Here is a 20,283-nt window from a genome sequence, read left to right as displayed (position 1 = left end):
GCGGGTGGGTGGGGGCGCTCGTTATGTGGTGTGTTGCGATGCAGCTAAATGGGATCTCCTCCGTGTGAGGTCACTTTGTCCTGCAGTGTGTAGATGAAGATAGCCGGGTGGCAGCAGCAGCAGCAGCGGCCAATAAAGTTCATTAGTGAGACACAAGTCAAAGTGTCTGTCGGCCCTTTGCGCTTGATGAATGCCTCCTCGTCTTCTCCGTCCAAGACATTCATTAATGCTCACAGACACGCTGTGGAGAAACAGTGAGGCGGGCTTGTTTATCCAACTGCTTTAAAAATGACTAGTTTCCCCGGATTCCATTCCGGCAAGCTGTCTGTGATGGCAGTGCCCCCGGGATGGGTTACCATAGCGATGCAAGTGACCCAGTGTCAAGGTTGTCGCGGCAAAATGACAGGTGAGCTACGAGTATCGCAGGATGCTTTTTACGGCAGGCAGAGCGCGGCATTTGCGCGATATGCTACTCCATCTCAATTAGCAATTGTTTACACGCGCCGATGATGACGATGATGAGCTTCGGACATGGAGCGTGATTCACCGGTGAGAATAAAAACATTGGGCGGATCAAAGAGGACTCTACCTGTTTGTCCAGGTGTAGCATCCAGAAGGAGTGTGCCCAGGGACTCTTGGCACGTGCGTGGATCACCATGGGTGAAGGCCCCCAGCAGTGTCCTTCCATGACCCTCACACCGCCGGAGATTAGCATCGCTGCAGATATCAAGGTACACACGCCGCGTCCTTCTCCTATTCCACAAATAGAAAGAGACTATATGAGCATTGTGGCTCGTGGAAACAAGCTATTTACAACCTGACACCTCATGGGGTATATTAATAATCACAATAGTTTGGGTCACCTTTATCTGACAGTTTATTTACCACTCCAGGGCTGCAAAGCAAACAAATCTTTTTACAAGTCCCTAAAATAAAATAAAGAAACGCTAGAAAACATTTATTATATTGAGAATGGAGGGAAACGTGGATTCTTGCTGCAATTTGAGAATCATTGGTCTAATCTAATACCTCCATCCATCCCAGCAAGGCAAAACATGTGCTGGCTGATTTTGTAAATAGCGCGTGTGCAAGGCAGGTCCAAACAAGAGATGACTGGGAGAAATATTAGAACTTGTGAATGAATGGCCATCAAAAACATCAGTGCCAAATACGCCATAAATACTGCCCTCTTTAAAATATCTCCACTATGCACTTTTAGACGAAGATCAATTTAGCCCAACGTGACGGCTAATAAATATGACGCGATCTCATCTTATCCGGGATCTCGTCTGTGCTTTATCTTGCACAACGCCATGAAATGAATCATAGCAGTCTTCCTATTTCCCCATGCAATGATTCTGAAATAAATTTAATGAGTTGACACAAGATACAACACAAATGTATACTGAAAAGAAATGTGATTAAAGGGCAGGCGGGCGGAGAAGCTCATTTTGTTTGACGTGTTTTCAGCGAAATGAAACGCTTCAGCGATGTGTTGTTGGACTGAAAAATGGAAATGGTGACACACGCCCTCGTGTAATTTGAATGCAGGGGGAACGGCGATGGCGTGTTTTCAGGGGAATTGCAGCCGTGTACCTGGAGCATAATAACAATGTGACAATTAGCTGGCTGTGCCTTTGCACTCCAGGAATTTGTTTGACCCTCAATCGCAGCCCATAATTAGACAAGGCCGAAAGATGACGTGTCATTAATTGCTTCATTAGTCGCGGATTAGTCCGTTATGTGGGTCAGTCGGGCCGAGCGGGTGGCCAGGCGGCTGTCCGACACACGCTAACCTCACCGGAGCCACAGGAAGTCCCGCTCAAGGTTGTCTCCCCAAACAGGAAGCGGCAGGCAGGAAGTCAGAGCCTTGGCCAGGAAATGATCGATGCCCCTGAACAATGGAGGAGCTTTTTAAGACATGTTAGCACATGCTCTATTTGTATTTGTCTAGCTTCAGAAGATTTTGTCTCGCACTTCCTCTCAGTCGCCCAATTTTCCCCACATTTTTGCTCAAATGGAGTCACATCGCAGAGGTGTTATGTTTCTCGTGACATGTCTGGCACACTTCATCGCATTGATAAATTTAGATGAGGAAAATAGCACCTTGCCATCTGTTTCATAATTGTAAATGCATCTTGGGCTAACTTTGAGTAACGTAAAACTCACTCGCATGTGTTTGCGTCTGCACTCAGGACGTGGGCATCCTTATCAACGGCATGGTTCCCGATCTGGTGGGTTTCCGGGTGGAGTGCGAATACGGGCCGGGGATGTGGACCGCCGCCACCTTGCACCTGGGCCACGGACCCGCTCAGATCCAGACGTGTCCCCTCCTCGCTCGGGAAAACTACCGGCCAATCCTCCCGGGCAAAGGTCAGTCCCCTTTGAACGAAATATTTACGCCTTACTTAGCACTGCTAGCTGAACATTTTTTTGATTGTGTACAATGCTTTTATTTTTGCAGATCATTCGACTGTCTCCGTGGCGATCAAAGTCAACGACACGTCGGTGGTCTCTGGAAATTTCGTCATCTACGACTGCGGGCGGACTGGAGCGATAAACCCCAAAACCTCGTAAGGCGCACCTCTTTTATAAGCACTTCACAAGCATGTGTAATATGTTTGGAATTGAGCTGGAAGTGGCCAATTTTAGATGGAGGCTGTTCTTTGGCCAGCTTTAATTTGTAGCCTGGTTGGAATATTGCGACGATGATGAGCCTTCATGGGGGTGGGGGTCGATTCGCATTTGTGACGGTGGCAGATTATGCGCTGGATTCCCGCTGCTAATGCATGTACAAAGAGCTTAGTCTCGCTAGGCGGCAATTGCGTGGATGTTTGCTCCATCCCTTCAACTTCAAAGCCTCCCCACCAAATTGACCCCACAGTGATGTCCTCGCGTGTCGCAGAAGCCAGACACTCTCGTCGCACTGAACATTTCAAGATGATCCATCCGCCAAATAAAACCTCCTAAATGGGTCTTGAATTGCAATAAAGTTAGATTAGCATCATCTCCTAATGGAGGCTGCCGAGTTGCAGCCCCACATAAATGTCAGCCGGCCGGTCGGTCGGCCGCCTGGCTGTGGTTAAGCGCCGCGAGACGTGAGAGGCGAGCTCCTCTCCTCTCCTCTCTTCTGTGCCCGCCGCCTTAGCCTTAAAGGCCTCTCCACTTTGCTCCCAGTGCCGTCCTCCGACCCCATTTGTCCTATTTGGACCACAGCGGGTAAATAGTACTGTCACGTTCCCTTGCAGGGTTTCTTTTCTATTTGGCTCGCTCAAGGTTTCCCGGCGCAGGATCAAACGTGCGATTAATATGCTGTAACGCTAAGCCAAAGGAAATTGGATATGTATGTCTGGCCACTCGGCCTGGTGTTTGTTTTTGTCACAAAGAGGCTTTTCTCCTATCTGGAGGCGATCCAGCTGGCTTCCGCTCGCATTTGGGACCATGTCGAGGATCCCCTTTATCTGATGGCGACGTTTGAGGCTCACCGGTTGACGATAGAGGCCGTTAGATTGCGAGCGCTTTTCTCTGCTGGGTGAAGATGGCGTCAAGGTGTGAAGGCGGCGCTCGCAGGTGGATGTGTGCGAGCCTTTGCCCAATTTGCGCGTGCGCGCGTGTGAAATTGGACGGCACGTTTGCAGTAAAGGTGATAATGACTCCGGTGCCACTCTCACAGGATGAGCGTCTCTCTTCGATCACATTTTAATCACTTCAAGCTGTTTTTTGGAATAATCCCTAAAGAGTTTCTCGTGACCCACTTCTCGCCAATCTGAGCTCACTTTGTGTAAGACGTCGCTTTAATAAATGTCCTTGATTTGAATTCCAGATCCGTGCGGACATTAATGCAAGCAGTGTTCATGCAAATCTGCCGCACGGGAAGTTGCACTCTTCCAGCATTTGCAGTATTACCATGCAAATCCTTCCTCTGTTCTTTCATTAAATGGCTAACAATCATCTCCTCATTTTCTCATGTTCTTCTGGTGTCTTCGCGTAGACTGCTCTCGCATTTGAATTCCAGTATAACTCCACTTAGCAGCCATAAAGAGGCAATAACATCACTGTCAAAGAAATATTAAATGGAGGACCCTTATTTATTTGAAGCAAACCATGCGGGGTTCAACTGGCATTACAAAGCATCGCATTCACCCTTCACACATATCCAAAATACATCAGTGGAAAAACAAAAGCAACTTTTTAGCTATCTTAACCACAAACTTTCTCCATTCGGCAATGTGCTTTGGGCCTCGGAAAAGTCCATTTCACAGAAAGCAATTAGAGCTGCCTCATCCCGATCTTGTCCGGACAACTTTATTTTCTAAGAAAGCATGTGTGTGTTTGTGTGTTTTCTTGAATTGGTCATTTTGTGTTTGCCTCGTGGTGGCCATGCTTACATTCAGGTACTTTGACGATAAACGCTGGACAGATGTTGTCGTAAAAAGATGGCAAACGTTTCAACATTTTCAACCTCGAGGGTTGTATAGTCATGAAAAAGCAGAATGAATGAGCATGTAGATTGTGTGCACGTGCGTGTGTGTGTGTTCTCTCTTGTCTCTTCAAAGTGGATTTAATGGTAACCAGAACACAACATTCCACCAACACCCTGACTAGGACAACCACCTAGCCTGCCCTCTCACTCTCTTTATATCTCTCAGTAAAACACACACACACAGTGGCGTAATCGCTCCCCCTCTGTTCCCTTAAGCAAACACATCGTGTGTTTTGCTTGAGCGTCAGCGTCTCTGGTTTTGGCTCCTCTTTATTGTTTCTCGCTTTCTGGTGCGGTCACGTCTGTGCACTCCCGGTCTCGGCTGCTCTTTGTCCCCGTGAAAGCGATCTTTTCTCCCGAACATACTTCTCTCTGACAGAGACGTGATTGAGGATGTGTGTTTAACCGCTGTGTCCACTGAGAGGGCCTAAGAGTGCAGGCCTGCTTGTGTATTTAGCGGGTGCTGTGTGTGTGCGTGTGTGCGGGCTCATTTGGAGTGAGACTTTCACCTTTGGTGTTGGACCGAGAGAGCCTTTCTACGAAAATCTTCATCGTTTGTGGTGTTGTGTTTGTCAAGTTTATAAACATCTAGATCTAGATCTAAACTTGGCGACAAGTGTGTGCTGTGGAAGAACTTTGCTGGCGTTGAGATTGCGACCAAGTTTATTATAATTAGCAGAATTGTAGTTTATTTTGTTATGCAATACTTGGTGATATATATTTTTTTTATCTTGCACAAGACGACATGTATTTAATAAAGCTACAAATAATCACATGAGCAAATACTTTTGTCTATACACTATATGAGTGTGTGTGCGTGTGTGTGTGTGATCACGTGTGTTATAGTTGGACACGAAGGTAAAAGCTGCAGGTGATAAGAGCCGCGAGAAGGTCGTCTGCTTATGATAACTTCACACGCCCACACACACACAAACTGACATTTTTCGATTACATGTTGTCCATCCACACCCTAACACGCACACGTGCACACAAACACACACACACACTTCAGTCCTTCCAATTTGAAACCTTGTGAGAGTGTTGCTATTACCGAAGGCGCTATCATTCCTGGTGTGGGACATCTGTCTCTTGCTGGAGGCAAAACACACATTGTGTTCCCTGAAATCCCCCCCATTACACACCCACGCACACACACACATTCACACCCAGCAGCGAGGACGGAGATGCACACTTGACAAAAACACAATTAAACTCAGAGCAGCATCTTGCATTTCAGGTGATGATGGAAAATCTTTACACACATCCGCAATTTTTGAGTGTTTTCTAAACTCGAATAGAAGCCGTGTCCATTGTCTAATAATCACTGTGTGTGTCATCCACTGGAGAATTCATAAGGGGCTCCTCCAAAATAGATGCCTCCCTCTTCCCCTCAGGTGGAAACACATGGTACTTTTCCTCCTGAGATTTGGGCCCCTGGACGGTCCACACAATCAACTCTGCCTTTGTCTCGATTTTGCCTCAAGAACTTCAAACATCCGTCTATCTTATGCCATAAAGCAGCGGCGCACGTTTATATTTGGTTCCATATGGTTCTCAAATGAGCACCAGAGCTTGTTTGGTGCCTTTTTTTCCCCGACCCAGCGACCCCATGGATGAACTGAAAGACTTGAAGCAGCTCTATTTCCTAATTTCAACGACATATAAGACAAAACAATTTTGTGTTTTAAAACACATTCAATTCACATTTGAATTGAGTTGCCCACCTGTGACTTGCAGTAATGGATGCTGTGATCTCATCAGTGTAGCACGGTATTGTTGAATTCATGATTGTGAAGAAATGTGACGTCCGACATCCGACCTTTCCTCTGCTCCCTTGGCTCGTCCCGTGTGGGCCATTATTTCAAAGGAAAGAATAACTGTGAAGGTGGATGGTATCGCTGAAAGAAAATGGGAGAGTCCACAGACCATCCCTCAAATCATTTCCAGAAGTGGCATGCGTTTGGACCCATGATCGAGACATGAACTTTATTCAAAAGATGATACACAGGGCTAAATCTTGATTAGTAGTTGAATGTTCGACAAAGCTGTGCTTTGTTTTTCTGGCGCTGACCTTCTGCCCGAGTGTGTTGTAACAGTAGAATGAACGCTGTGACTAATCTTCACTTCCCCTGCTTTTTGCAATCGCCTTGCTCGCTCATTTTGCGCAACAAATGCGAGGACTGAACGAGGGACTCGAATGTTGCCCATTATGCAAACACGCTTGACCTTTACCCTTTCCTCTCTGTTTGTGTCCTTCAGCTGCATCAGCTGCCTGAGTACAAAGTGGAAGTGCTACTGGGACCAAGAGAGGCAGCAGTGTGTCTCCACTAAAGATGAGACAAAGCAGAACCTTCTGGAGGTAAATTACACCTTCTGATTTGAGATCCTTGGATTATTAAGTCCGCCGGCCAGCAACTCAGCTGGAGGCCAGCTTCCCCTGCTGCGATGATCTGAATGCAACAGGCATGAAATTCCAAGCAAGGTTCTGAGAATGAATGACACATGCAGCTCGTGTTGAAATCGGAATGACAACCATCAAGTCATGGGTCAGGTGTTCTGCTGTGACACACTCACAAGTCCTCCTTTCCGGTTTCTCGTCAGCATGTTCAAGTTCACCATTTCCTGATCTTCCCAATAGCATAAACATTTCTTTGATTGTTTAGGTGATTTTCCTGTGGTTACCATGAAATTCCCGTTGAAAAAAGTTTTTTGTTTTTCTTATTTTGTTGTGTCACTGGTCGAATTGAGAGGCAAAGTTTTCTTACTTTAAACTGTATGTCATAAATGTTAATTGAAAATAGAATTAGTTTAGCATAAATCTGCTAGCATAATGCTAACTCCCTATTGTGTAATAGCCGACAATTCTCACAGGCACGAAATCTCTCTTCCGCGTTGAAACGTTTAAATGGGCTGAAGATAAAAGTCTTCTTTTTCTTGACATCATCAATCAACTGTACCTGTCGCACGACTGAGACTTTCGGGGTGAAGTGTTCACAATGCGCACTCAGTGGGAGAGCGTATATGATTATTAATCAGTCTTTATGTGTCTACAAAAATCAGGGAGGTTCTATTCTTGTTTTAGTCATAGTGTAATTAGCATCTCAATAGACCAAATTTGATCATAATTGTCAATTATGCAAGGAGACGTGTGAATGACAAATTGTCCAATACCTTGTAATATAACCTATTTCTAAACTCGGATGTTTTGGTACCTGATGGTCAAATTGCTCACGGTCTTTAGGTTTGGAATTTATTTTTCCTTTTAACTCTTTAAATTGAAGTCATTTTCAAGTATGGGCGGTGGATCTTTTCCGTTCGGCGGGTCTGTTATTCCAATCCCTCAACGTCTTTCTATTTGAGGCCATTGTTGTTTCCCCTCAAGTGAGACTTCACCCTCTCATTTCCGCCTCCTCCTCCAGAAAAACAGGACAAGTATTTTAGTTGGCGGATGTGTGCAGCCCAACTATTGTCTTTTCTAACTGCCATATGTCACTTCCTGTCCCTCCACCTTACCGCAGGACGCCGCTTCCTGTCCCAAGCTGCTGGCCGCAGAGGTTCCTCCATCGCCGTCGGGGGCGGCCCAGGACTTTTCTGTATCTCTGAGTAACGTCCAAGAGGTAGCTTGTGCGCGCACACACACACACGCACACACGCACACATTCCAACTCTGAAGCTGGACTTTAGCCAACATACATGTCGCAAACATAGCTGGAATAAAACAGAAGCATATGGTGTGTTTGCCTCAAGCTGAGTGTGGCACAGATGGCCGTTTTTGCTCAATGAGGTAGCAAAATGTGCATTTTTATGTTTCGTTGAGCGAATTGCATCCTTGTCATCACACCTGACCGTACTCCTATTGTTAACCTAATCTTAATGTTTTCAAGGACTCAATGCGCTGACATTGTGTGGGCAGGCAAATTGTCAGGCGTGGTCAGCCCCTTGTCTAACCTGCCTGGCCTTTTTGAGTCCTTGTCCCGGGGTGTTGCTATGGTGACAGACTTGGAGCCACGAACAAATGTCTCCACCCGCACGTACACGCAGTTCCTCGGAGCAGTTTGAATGAAAATAAACGTTCACACGACTGTTAGGTTTCGTGACGGACGTTTTCATCAAGTCAACACGGCGGTGAATTTGTGTCACTTTCCTTCCTTCGGTCTCCGCGGCGTAGACATCGCCAAATCGCAGATGCTTCTGGAGTTTGTGGGAGTGAAATTGGATTTGGTTCTCACAGGGAGGCACGGCGGGGGTGGAGCGACCCTTGGAGACATTTAAATAAACTGTGATAAACATTCTCACTGATACGCTTAGCAACACGTTTGCTCTCAGATCATTAGACCGCACACATTTCGAATGATAATATTTTCCTGGGTTATTTGGTGGCAAAAGCCATGAGGCTTCCTTGCGGGGATGCCGATCAAACGAGGTGAACTCCAGGCCTCTGACTCCCCTCTCTTGATCTCTCGAATTGACATACTTGAGATCTGGCTCTGGTTTGAAAATCAATCCATTCTGGCCCCCCATACGATTCGCTGAGGTGAAGGAATCCAGATGTGGAATATCAATCCACAATGGAGTCCATCGGCTCCTGTCAGGGCCAATTAGGGGCTGCTCGTCGTCAAACTTGCTTGCAAGAATTTTTTTTGTACTATGCTGTGGAGTGACACCATAAATATTCCCAAGCAGGGGATCATCAGGGGTGCTGCGGAAATTTAGCAGAGTTCACATCATTTGTTCAAACACTATGCGCATGTTTTTTGCCAGTCGTGTGTAGTGACAGGATGAAATGTCTTCAGCTCAATAGAATTTGAAAAAAAGTTTTGCCAGGTGTTTCAACGTGAGTGTTTTTCATTCCAGGGGGAGGAGCTTGAGTGCGACTTTGGGAGCGAGCGGCGATACGAAGCCACATGGCTGAACAGCACCACTGTCAAGTGCAGCGGCGTGACAGTAAGTGCAGACAATTAGTCAATGGCCACAAAGTCCTTTTGAACAACTAAAGCACTTTAGCGCCGGTGTCACGTTGGAGTGCAATGCAAATGAGCTCACTTCTGCAAACTGTCTTTCTGTCCGTGTAGTTGTCCACTAATCAGAGGAATCACATCTACCAGCTCAACCTGAGGAGGAGGAGCCGCTCTGGCGATGGCACCTATGTGGACAACCCCGAGCCCATGAAAGGTAACATCATCATCTTCCTCAAGTATGTGGAGTGTAATTGCAGACTTTCAAAGTGCCACCTCTACTCCCACAATGGATTTCACCTGTGTGAAAACAATGTGCTGAGATTGTAGGATGTTTTTCTATTTTTTTTTCTCTTCATTTTAATGAAAGATGAAATTAGCTCTTCGAGACAAACCTGATTAGGCTGCCATTCACTTGTAATGATAGTACTTTGTGCATTACAACACATAATCTGACAAGGAGCAGTAATTTACTGTCGTTTTATGTTCAGCCGCTGCCTAATTACACATAATGATTGTCGGACGCAATTGAATGTGTTGAACGCCTTATCAAGCATTATCCAAGGATAGAGTTGCAAGTACACTTGGATCACCATGACAACATGGAAAAGACGTGAAGTTGTGTTGAGTTTGGCGCGCTGTCAGTGCCGAAGTTTCGAGCCAGGCCTTCCAGATGTGCAGGCCGTGCGAAAGCGCAGAAGAAAGCGGCCGGACGGCCTTCTTGCAGGTTTTAAGAAGATGACGAGTCCGCTGAGTCATCGCGAGTCCAAAACAAAACAAACTTAATGGGACACATACACAAGCTAATGTGAAAAACAGCTTTCTCTGTTTCCTTTCTATTTTGCTCCTTCGTTCCCAGTTAATGAAGGGTCAAACGCGAGCTGTAACGTGGAATGCTTCAAAATAATTTCTATTAACGATCTGTGTATATCTACAATGAACACACGTGATAGGATCAGCTTGCAATCTAAGCCTCTACATTCCTTCTAGTGGAGGTGTACAACTGCGGCGTGGGCAGCGGAGACTGCTCGCAGTGCTGGGGCCGTGAAGATCAGGGCCACCTCTGCGGCTGGTGTGAAAACGGCTGCGGACTGAGGGATGACTGTCAGCCAATTAAACATCAATGTCCAGCGCCTGAGATCCACAAGGTAAGCTCAAGGTTTGCATTGGCGCTCCCGGGTCGTATTATGGCACCACATAAGAGTCAATCACGGGCTCGTTCACATGCTGTTGTGCCGTCCAGTGTCAGCTGCTTATGCAATGCATTGGTCAGTCGAGCGTGTAATGGTGCTAGCCAATGGTCCCCTTGGCCACTGGCCCCCGGGGGACGTTCTGTGTTCAATCAGCTGAGCGAGCGCCTTCTACCGCTGTGACCCCAGTTTGGACGAACCATGTGAAGCTCTTTGTGGAGATCAAAAGAAAAAAGAACATATGGAGCGTGATGCATTGCGGTCGGTTTTGTTCCTTGTATCGATCACGGCACTCATTCAATCGTGATGATTGGCAAAAAGATTTCACAATAATATTCCAGTGCATTACAAACGGCCCAGGTTTGATTACTTTCCACAATGCTCGTCCTCTAAAAAAGTGGGTTGCGTTAGGAAGGGCATCGTGTGTTTAAAAAAAGTGAACCCAGTCTCACCATTATCCCATAAATGAATCTGGAAATTTCCTTGCATTTAATTGGATAACACCTTGGAGAATGATTGTTGACATTTTTTGGCACAGTAACCTAGTGGTTTGCATATCCGCTTCACAGTCCTGAGGCAGGCGGTTGGAATCCGGTTTCTGGCCTTCCTGTTTGAGGTTTGCATGTTATCCCCGTGCTCAAGTAGCTTTTCCTCCTCCCACCTTCCAAAAGCATGTATGAAGACTAAATTGTCCTGAGATGGGAAAGTAGGAGGAAGGCGTCTTTTTTTAAATATGTGCCCTGCATGCAATTGGCTGACGACCAGTCCAGGGTGTTCACAATTCCTCGCCCAACGTCATCTGGGATAGGCTGGCGACATTTTGCATTTGAATCATTGTAATATCTCCTTAATCCGCTTGCTGCTGTCTCTAATTAACACAAATTATGCAATATTTCTTGAGGGAGTCCAAAAAGAGTGGTCCCGTCATTCCGGTAACTTGACGCACTTAGCAACAGTAACTGGGGGGCGGAGTCAATTATTAAGGTGCATCATCCGTTTGGCTCATCAACAGTTGGAGCATGTTGGGAGCCAACCTGCTTTGTGACGTTCGTGTACACTCCAGTAGCCCCAGTGGGCGGTCCGGGTAGCACGGCTCACATGAGGCCCAATCGGGCTGAACTTCCTGTAGATAAAAGCTGGAGTGGCCCAGGAGAATAAGCGTGATGAACACACACACATACACACACAAGTCTCGAGTCTGAGTTCCCAACCTCAACACATTTGTGCCCATCCCTCATGCTTGAGCTGTCAGCGCAGTGTGACTAACAGGATGCTGCCACACTAACTTAGGTGCATTTGGTCCACGACTCAAGTTAGCTGCGCTCAGTCCTCCGGCGTGGACTGACCATTGTTGCAATGCTCTCTCCCGCTCTATTTTGCCCTCACTCACACAGACAGACAAAGAGTGAGAGCGAGTGCCCCCGGAGAGGGGCGGGCGGCTGGAAGGATGGCGGCGCTGTGGCTCAGCGGGGTGCGTGACGCAACGCGTTGGCACTCGCCTTGCCGAGAGCTTGCAGTTGTCTGCATTAGGAAAAAAAGGATTTGCCTCAGCATGCTTCTTTGTACATTGGTGTATTTTAGCCAAAGGATGTTAGGCTTTCTGTTTTGCTTTGAAATATGAATTTAATTGGTGTTGTGGCCACGCTCGTACCTCAAGACACATTGGCGTGTTGGCAAAGCAACGTAATCAATGTGATGTGTACTTCCACGTGTCGCTAGGCAGAATTGAGACTATACTAGACGTGATTGCTTCACAGGGAAGGCTCACACCACAAACTAAGCAAAGTTCCATCTGCTGGATCTCGTGGGGCACCGCCAAATTTGTAGCCTGGTCGCATTGATGCACATTTTTGAGGTGGGACAAACCTGAGCAAACAGTCAGCTGGAAGGAACCAGGCTAACAAACTTTCCCCCCATACAAAAGTCATTTTCCTTCTATATAATATATAGCCGTGCCAACTGTTTAATTGTTTAGAACTTTAGAACATCTTGTGACGGCATCCAAAACAGGAAGCGCTAAACATAGTTAGTAACATTAAACTGGATTCAGTCATTGCGAGTCTGGCAGGCAGGATGGAGAGACGTTCGGTGGAGAAGCAAAGCATCCCATGGAGTCACAATCCTTTCCTGCTTTTGTCTTGGGCTCCTCTTTGATTTGCATGGCGGAACTGCACAAGAAGGCTCACACAATCTGTTAGTTAAAACAAGATTTGATCAAGGTTGTAGCCGCGTGAACAATGCAAAGAAAACAACGCAGTCGTCATTGCGAGCGGGGCTTTGTGTCGACGCTTTTCCACCGTGTGATCTCCGCCGAGGCCTGTCGGATGATGAGCTGTAAATCAAACCTCGCAGACTTGTAAGAGGTGCAAATGAGCTGCACGCCAGCCAGCACATGTTGATGTCAGCGCACGGCAGAGACGCACGTAGCCGCCATAATAAACGACCGGTTGTACTTTTTGCTGAGCTCCGTAGGAGGGCAACTGCCCCAATGTGCCATGTTGCGTGTATTTCATGTTTAAGTGCGGCGTGGGCGTCACGTGCGTACCAAGGAATGCGGGCGGCTTTGTGTTTCTTTACGACACGCCAACAGCCTGTGCTGGTTATGGGTGGCCTCACAGACTGCTGTAATGTAACCACCAAAACATTACAATTATTTCCGGTCTTGTAGTGGCTGTCAAAAAAAAAATCGTGGTTGTGTTTTCCCACCACATTAGACAAGACCCTCAGCCTGCACTCAGTGAACAACTCAATTATGCACCAAGCCACACTGTCACTCTCGGAGGCGTCAGATCATCAGAATTCCAAAGCGTATCTTGCCCTCTCACTGACGTAAGAGCTGTTTTCATTCTCGCTCACCAAGCTAATAACAGAGGTGTCCTGGCGATCGCAGCTCAGGCAGGGGTCATTTAAGAAAACATTACAATGGCAAGATCATGGATTTCTCGCCCGTCTGAGATTCTGAGATGCTATCTTTCAGAGACATCCTTCCCTCCCGCCGTGAGGGAAGGTGAAGGCGAGGGCTCAAATGATGTGTGAGAGCGAGAACAGCAGAAATGACGACAGAGGAAATGGCAGCCACACACAAACATGAAAGGAAAGAAGGCCTGGCATTAATTCCCCACGCGGAGGCTCGCTCGGCGCACTCACCACCGTCAGCATTTGCGGCGCTCTCGACATCGTGCTCCCTAAATTGCCTTCACACTCATGCACCTATCTGCTGCGCTCTCCACCAGCGGCTGGCTGTCTCTTGTGGGAGGTGAAGGGGGCTCTTAAGCTGCTCTTTATTTGCATGTTCTCTAGAGGAGTCGAGGATGAAAAGGCTCAGACGCTTAAGAGTCGGATTTGTATGCGAGTGTGCACATGTGTATACCTTAATGCCGGGTCCTTTCAATTGACTCTCGGTGTTCAACACTTAAACCAGAAACTTGGTCCTCAACGTCAGCATCACGCTCCACCTGCATCCTCCGTCGTTGTAATTTGCCTGTGCACATCTTGTCCACGGTACCGAGCTTTAATTTGTCTTTTTCAGATCTTCCCACTGAGGGGTCCAGTTGACGGAGGCACCCGCCTAACGGTGCAGGGAAAGAACTTGGGCCGCAGGGCTGAAGCAGTCAAAGTATCCATCGGAGAGGTTCCGTGTGCGCTCCTGCCCGAGCTCTACACTGTCTCCGTTGAGTAAGTATTACGTAATCCCCAAATGCAATCCCTAACTATTGCTATTGTTTATACGGCTCTTGTTGTGCCCATTGTTTTACTCTCCGCCGGGCCGGGGCAGATGGGATCTGTTTGAGGTTGCTCGTGTGGGATTCATTTGGATTTGTGGTGGTTCTCGACCTGCTCTCTATGTCAAGTCCCCCCGAGTTAACTTCTGTTGTGAATCAGCGCTAGATAAATACAACTGGCTTGACTTAAAGAACAATACCAATTTCTTTTGTGCCTTCTGCATCCACATGATCAATCAGTGCAATCCTGTTTAACTGTATAAACTATCGGTGTCAAACCCAAGGCCCGGGGGCCAGATACGGTTTCCCACATCATTTTATGTGACCCGCAAAGACAAATTGTGCATGGATTTTATGTGTCAATACTTAAATTACAAACCGACTTCACTTTTGAAAAAAATGCTAACAATTATTATTAACATTCATCTTTTTAGATATTTGAACAATTTTTACCAGTCTGTGATTTTAAAACTACTTTTCATCAGTTTGTTGTGTAGTATATAATGTACAGTCATAAGTCATAATGGCCCTTAGAAGGAGACTATGACCCTGATGCGGCCCGCGACAAAAATTAGTTTGACACCCCTGGTTTAAACGCACACGAGATAATCATGTTCAATAGCTTGTTGTCATGGTACCCCGCCACAATGTCTGGCAGGTAGGTCAGTGCTCAGCCACAGTGATGTGAGTGTGGCTGAGATGTCTAATGCCAAAGTGCTGACATGTCATCTGGAGGGGGGAAAAGAAAAGAAAGACAAAGGAGAAACGAGAAGGTTGAGGTCTGACACAACAGTGAACTCCAGTGGCCTCATTAGTTTCAGCTAACAGAAGAAACCGCACTGGTAGCCATACTTATTGATTTGGTGAACCAAGAGCAAATCAGTTCAAGAGAGTTCAAGTTCAAGAGTTTTTTTATTCGCCATGTTTGAGCGTGCCAAACAAGGAATTTGACTTCGGTAGAAACACACCCTCTGTTCAACATTTAGGTGACTAACAACATTCAGGACATGTGAATAATGCAAAAACAGTGTAGACAAATTCAAGAAGGTGTGAGGAGCAGGATGTTATTGCACAGTAATGTCTCTGAGACTCTATGAGTGGTGTGAGTTCATCAGAGCAACAGCCTGGGGGAAGAAGCTGTCTCTGTGTCTGCTGGTTTTGGCGTACCGAGCTCTATAACGCCGTCCGGAGGGGAGTAGTTCAAACAGACTGCAACCCGGGTGAGAAGGGTCTGTAGAGATGTTCCTTGCCCGATTCCTGGTCCTGGACAGGTACAAGTCTTGGATAGATGGGAGGTTGATTCCAATGATCTTTTCTGCAGTTCTGATTGTCCGTTGTAGTCTGTGCTTGTCTTGTTTGGAGGCCGATCCAAACCAGACAGTGATGGAGGTGCAGAGGACAGACTGGATGATGGCAGTGTAGAAGGTCTTCAGAAGCTCTCGCGGCAGGTTGAACTTCTTGAGCTGTCTCAGGAAGTACAGCCTCTGCTGGGCCTTCTTCCGGACAGAGTCTATGTGGCCGGTCCATTTCAGGTCCCGAGAGATTGTGGTTCCCAGGAACTTGAAGGTGTCTGTGGAAAGAATAGTATTACTGCGGATAGTGAGGGGTAAAAGTGGTGAAGGGTCTCGCCTGAAATCCACTGTCATCTCCACGGTCTTGAGCGGGTTCAGCTCCAGATGGTTTTGACTGCACCAGTGGACCAGCCGCTCCACCTCCTGTCTGTACGCAGTCTCATCACCGTCCTGGATCAGTCCGATGAGAGTGGTGTCGTCTGCATACTTCAGGAGCTTCACACGAGAGTCACCTGAGGAGAAATCATTGGTGTAGAGGGAGAAGAGCAGTGGGGAGAGGACGCACCCCTGAGGGGCTCCAGTGTTGGTGGTCCGGGTGTCAGATGTGATGCCCCCCAGCCTCACACGCTGTCTCCTGTTGGTCAGGAAGCTGGTGATCCACTGACAGGTGGAGGCAGGCACCGCAAGCTGGATGAGCTTCTGTTGGAGGATGTCAGGGGCGATGGTGTTGAACGCCGAGCTGAAGTCCACGAACAGGATCCTGGCGTACGTTCCTGGGGTGTCCAGGTGGTGCAGGATGTAGTGCAGTCCCATGTTGACCGCATCATCCACTGACCTGTTTGCCCGGTAGGCAAACTGGAGGGGGTCAAGCAGGGGGCCCGTGACCTCCTTCAGGTGGTTCAGCACTAGCCTCTCGAACGATTTCATGACCACAGATGTCAGTGCGACGGGTCTATAGTCATTCAGACCTGTGATGGCGGGCTTCTTGGCTACTGGAACGATGGTGGAGCTCTTGAAGCACGAGGGCACCTCACACAGCTCCAGAGAACGGTTGAAGATCCGTGCAAAGGTGGGCGCCAGCTGCTCAGCGCAGACTTTCAAGCAGGAAGGTGACACGCCGTCTGGGCCCGGTGCCTTCCTGGTCTTTTGTCTCCGGAACATCTGGCGCACTTCCTCCTCGCGGACCTGGAGTGCGGGCGCGGCCTCTGCAAGAGAGTGAGTGGGTGACAACGATGATAGAGGTGTGGAGAGAGCAGTTGTGGGGAGAGGTGAGTATGTAGATTGTGTTGCAGGAGGTCCCGTTGTGTGGGAGGACCGATCAAACCTGCAGTAGAACTTGTTTAGCTGGTTAGCAAGTCTTGGGCTCTCTAAAGGACGGGTGGTTCGTTTCTTGTAGCCCGTGATGCTCTGCAGACCTTTCCACACCGTTGAGGGATCAGGATTGGCAGAGAGGTGTCTCTTCAGGTTCTCCCCGTAACACCTCCTGGCTTTCCTGACCTCTTGGTTCAGCGCGTTTCTGGTCTGCCTGAACAGCTCGCGGTCGCCACTCCTGTAGGCCTCCTCCTTGACTTTGCGCAGCCTCCTGAGGTTCGGTGTAAACCAAGGTTTGTCGTTGTTGTACGTGCAGAAGGTCTTAGTCTGCACACACAGATCCTCACAAAAACTGATGTATGATGTGACAGTGTCAGTGAGTTCATGCAAGTCTGAAGTTGCAGCTTCGAAAGCTCCCCAATCGGTGCAGTCAAAGCAGGCTTGGAGGTCCTGCCTTGACTCCACTGTCCACTTCCTCACAGTCCTCACCACAGGCTTAGAAGTTTTTAGTTTCTGCCTGTAGGCCGGGATCAGATGAATTAGACAGTGGTCCGATAGTCCTAAAGCTGCACGAGCCGCAGAGTGGTATGCATCCTTGATCACGGTGTAGCAGTGGTCCAGAGTCTGTGCCCCTCTGGTGGGACACGTTACGTGCTGTCTGTATCTGGGGAGTTCGTGTGCGAGGTTCGCCCTGTTGAGATCACCTAGAACAATGATTAGTGAATTTGGTAGAAGTTTCTCCATGTCTGTTACCTGGTCAGCCAGCATCTGCGTGGCTTCACTCGGACGTGCGTGTGGTGGAATGTAAACAGCCGCCATGACAATCGAGGAGAACTCCCGTGGTGAATAGAACGGCCGGCAGTTTATGAAAAGTGTTTCTAGGAGAGGGCTGCAAAACTCTTTCAACACCGTGACTTCAGTACACCAACGTTCATTAATGTAGAAACAGACACCACCTCCCTTTGATTTTCCGGAGAGCTCCGCGCTGCGATCTGCTCGCACTAGCTTGAACCCGGCTAGCTCCACGGCGTGGTGGGGGGTTCGTTCGCTAAGCCACGTTTCCACAAAGCACAGCGCGGCGGATCCGCTGAAGTCCGTGTTCCTTGAAGTGAGGAGCAGCAGTTCATCCATCTTGTTCGCCAGGGAGCGGACATTCGCCAGATGAATTGACGGTAGGGCAGAACGGAACCCTTTCTGCCTCAGCCTTACGAGTGCGCCGGCTCGCTTACCGCGCCGCCGTCGTCGCGCTAGCTTGTACGCTAGCTTGTACAGCACCGCCGCTCCGGCTAGAATCTCCGACAAACAGTCTGAATCGGAGAGAACAGGAGAGAAAGTACCAGAAGAAGTCTGTCCGATGTTTAACAGAGCTTCTCTGGTAAAAGTGATCCGGGATGGGCAGCAAAGGACACAGAAAACACACAAAATAAGACAAATACTGCATTATGATAAAATGCTTCCTTAGCAAGTGCAGCATAGATCTGGTGGAAGTTCCTTTTGACAGAGCAAAAATGGGTTGTTTTGTGCAAAAATGGGTTGTTTCTAACCCAGCATTTTTAAGGGTTCTGCCTCAAAAGAAATGTCCCCCTTTTTTTGGTGCAAATAATTTCGTGCATATTTGAAACTGAGTCACATTATTGGTTATTTTGTTGTTTCAAATCAGACGATCAATTACAAATTTCTAGTGCAATTTTCACAGTACATATTCAAATCTTGACCAAAAAAAAAAAAAAAAAAAAAAAAACTCATCAAGCTAAATGACACCACCATATTCACAGTAAGGATGAAATAGAAACGTTTTTTTTTTTTCACACCCTCAGTATAGAGATTTTATCGACATATGCATTTCCATTCAAAAGTATAAAGGTCATAGGAAATATCCACATTTATTTTAAAACGGCACTTTTTCAATTAAGATAACGTTAAATGAATCTCCGGCCACAGGCAGCCAATCGACAGCCGGCAGGCCACGTGTACCAAATCTTAAGTGATCGTGCATCTTAGCATCAAAGGATGCCGGCGTATTTGTGTTTTCGTACATCAGGTTATCTATCACCCGTTCACAACTATTTGTATGCGGCGCGCTTCTGAAATGACTCCATCGCTGAGGGATTATCGCCACGTAACCATGGAGACAGCGGGGTCGGGCGTCATAACAGAGCTGGATGGAAGTCAGCAACTTTGCAAATACATTCAAAGTTCCCGGAGCAGCTCAAATGGAAGCCTTTATCTGGTCGCGCTCCGCTGAAGCCCGTCATTGCATTAAAAGCAGGTGTGCGTGTGACCCACGACTCCAACCTGTCGGGACGTCCGCCCCCCGACCCCATTGCACGAAACGTGGTGAACCCCGTTTCACTTCAGCAATGAGCTCATGCGTCTTGTTTTTCATTGGCTGTTTGTTATGACAGCAAAGTACGTCTATCCTTTGCAAATCACAACATGTCAGCGCTTCCAACATCGTCAGCACATGCCGCCCATTGGCTGCTTGATGTAATTGGATGTGATCCTGTGTCATCGCCTTCATTTCAAGTCGTTACATTCATCTCCAACCGTCAAGCGTGAAATTACGTGACCAAGTCATTTTTTTTAGCTGCCCGTCATAAAATGTCTTTGAGCAAGCTGTTCAGATTTTGGTTCTATTGGGACGCCATTTACATAACAAATGACAAACATCTACTCTTTTCAAGCACTAGCGTGTCAAAACCAAAAGAAGCAGAGCTGCAATGTTGTCGGATGCGCATGTTTGCAACAAGTGCACGCTCAGCATAGCCTTCAGCACAGAGGTACATTGAACTTTAAAGACTGCCGAGAACTCCGGCATACAATGTTATTGAGTTACGGGCTTCTGCTTGCTCCATGTTATTATCCAAAATTTCAATCACGAGCAGTTAGGGACAAATCCCAACATACTGAATCGAAATCAAATCAAATTGTGAGGTTCTGCCCTCATCGTGGGCAGAGAAGTGAGAGCAAAAAGACCCGATTGTTGATGAGTCTCGCCATCCACTCCAGGGAAATGACAAGCGACGTCCTTTCATCTCAAGCCAATACATTTGGAGTAGCGGGCTGGTGCAAGAATCTGGCTCCAGGGTCAGACCAGCCTGGTCCCCGTCCATTTCTATTTGGAGTGTATCGAAACACGCAACACACACACGGCATATTTTTTAAGGGCACTGGCCAACGTTTATTTGATCGGAGCTTCTACGTGCTGATTGGTCTGTTTTTTTCCCCTTCATCAAGTTGTATGGGGAAAAAGCTGCACTGGATGGATGCGGTTTGTGTATACGTCCCATTCATCATGTTTCTGTCAGGACATGAAATGGTGCGGCAGCC

General features: G+C 47.5%; 1 protein-coding gene across 1 annotated transcript in view; it reads left to right on the top strand.

Moving 5' to 3' along the window:
• plxnd1 (plexin D1) overlaps positions 1 to 20,283 on the top strand; it is a 52,575-nt gene that overhangs the window by 11,312 nt on the left and 20,980 nt on the right. The window contains exons 5-13 of the mRNA XM_061302172.1: positions 602 to 731; positions 2,196 to 2,373; positions 2,465 to 2,573; positions 6,743 to 6,842; positions 8,002 to 8,100; positions 9,338 to 9,427; positions 9,556 to 9,655; positions 10,429 to 10,586; positions 14,158 to 14,303. Of these exons, the coding sequence (XP_061158156.1) occupies positions 602 to 731; positions 2,196 to 2,373; positions 2,465 to 2,573; positions 6,743 to 6,842; positions 8,002 to 8,100; positions 9,338 to 9,427; positions 9,556 to 9,655; positions 10,429 to 10,586; positions 14,158 to 14,303 (1,110 nt within the window). The remainder of the gene's footprint in view (positions 1 to 601; positions 732 to 2,195; positions 2,374 to 2,464; positions 2,574 to 6,742; positions 6,843 to 8,001; positions 8,101 to 9,337; positions 9,428 to 9,555; positions 9,656 to 10,428; positions 10,587 to 14,157; positions 14,304 to 20,283) is intronic.

Source organism: Syngnathus typhle, linkage group LG2 (genome assembly GCF_033458585.1).
Source record: "Syngnathus typhle isolate RoL2023-S1 ecotype Sweden linkage group LG2, RoL_Styp_1.0, whole genome shotgun sequence".
NCBI lineage: Eukaryota > Metazoa > Chordata > Actinopteri > Syngnathiformes > Syngnathidae > Syngnathus > Syngnathus typhle.
The sequence above is the reverse complement of the archived record's forward strand: the minus strand, read 5'-3'. Positions and strand labels throughout refer to the sequence as shown.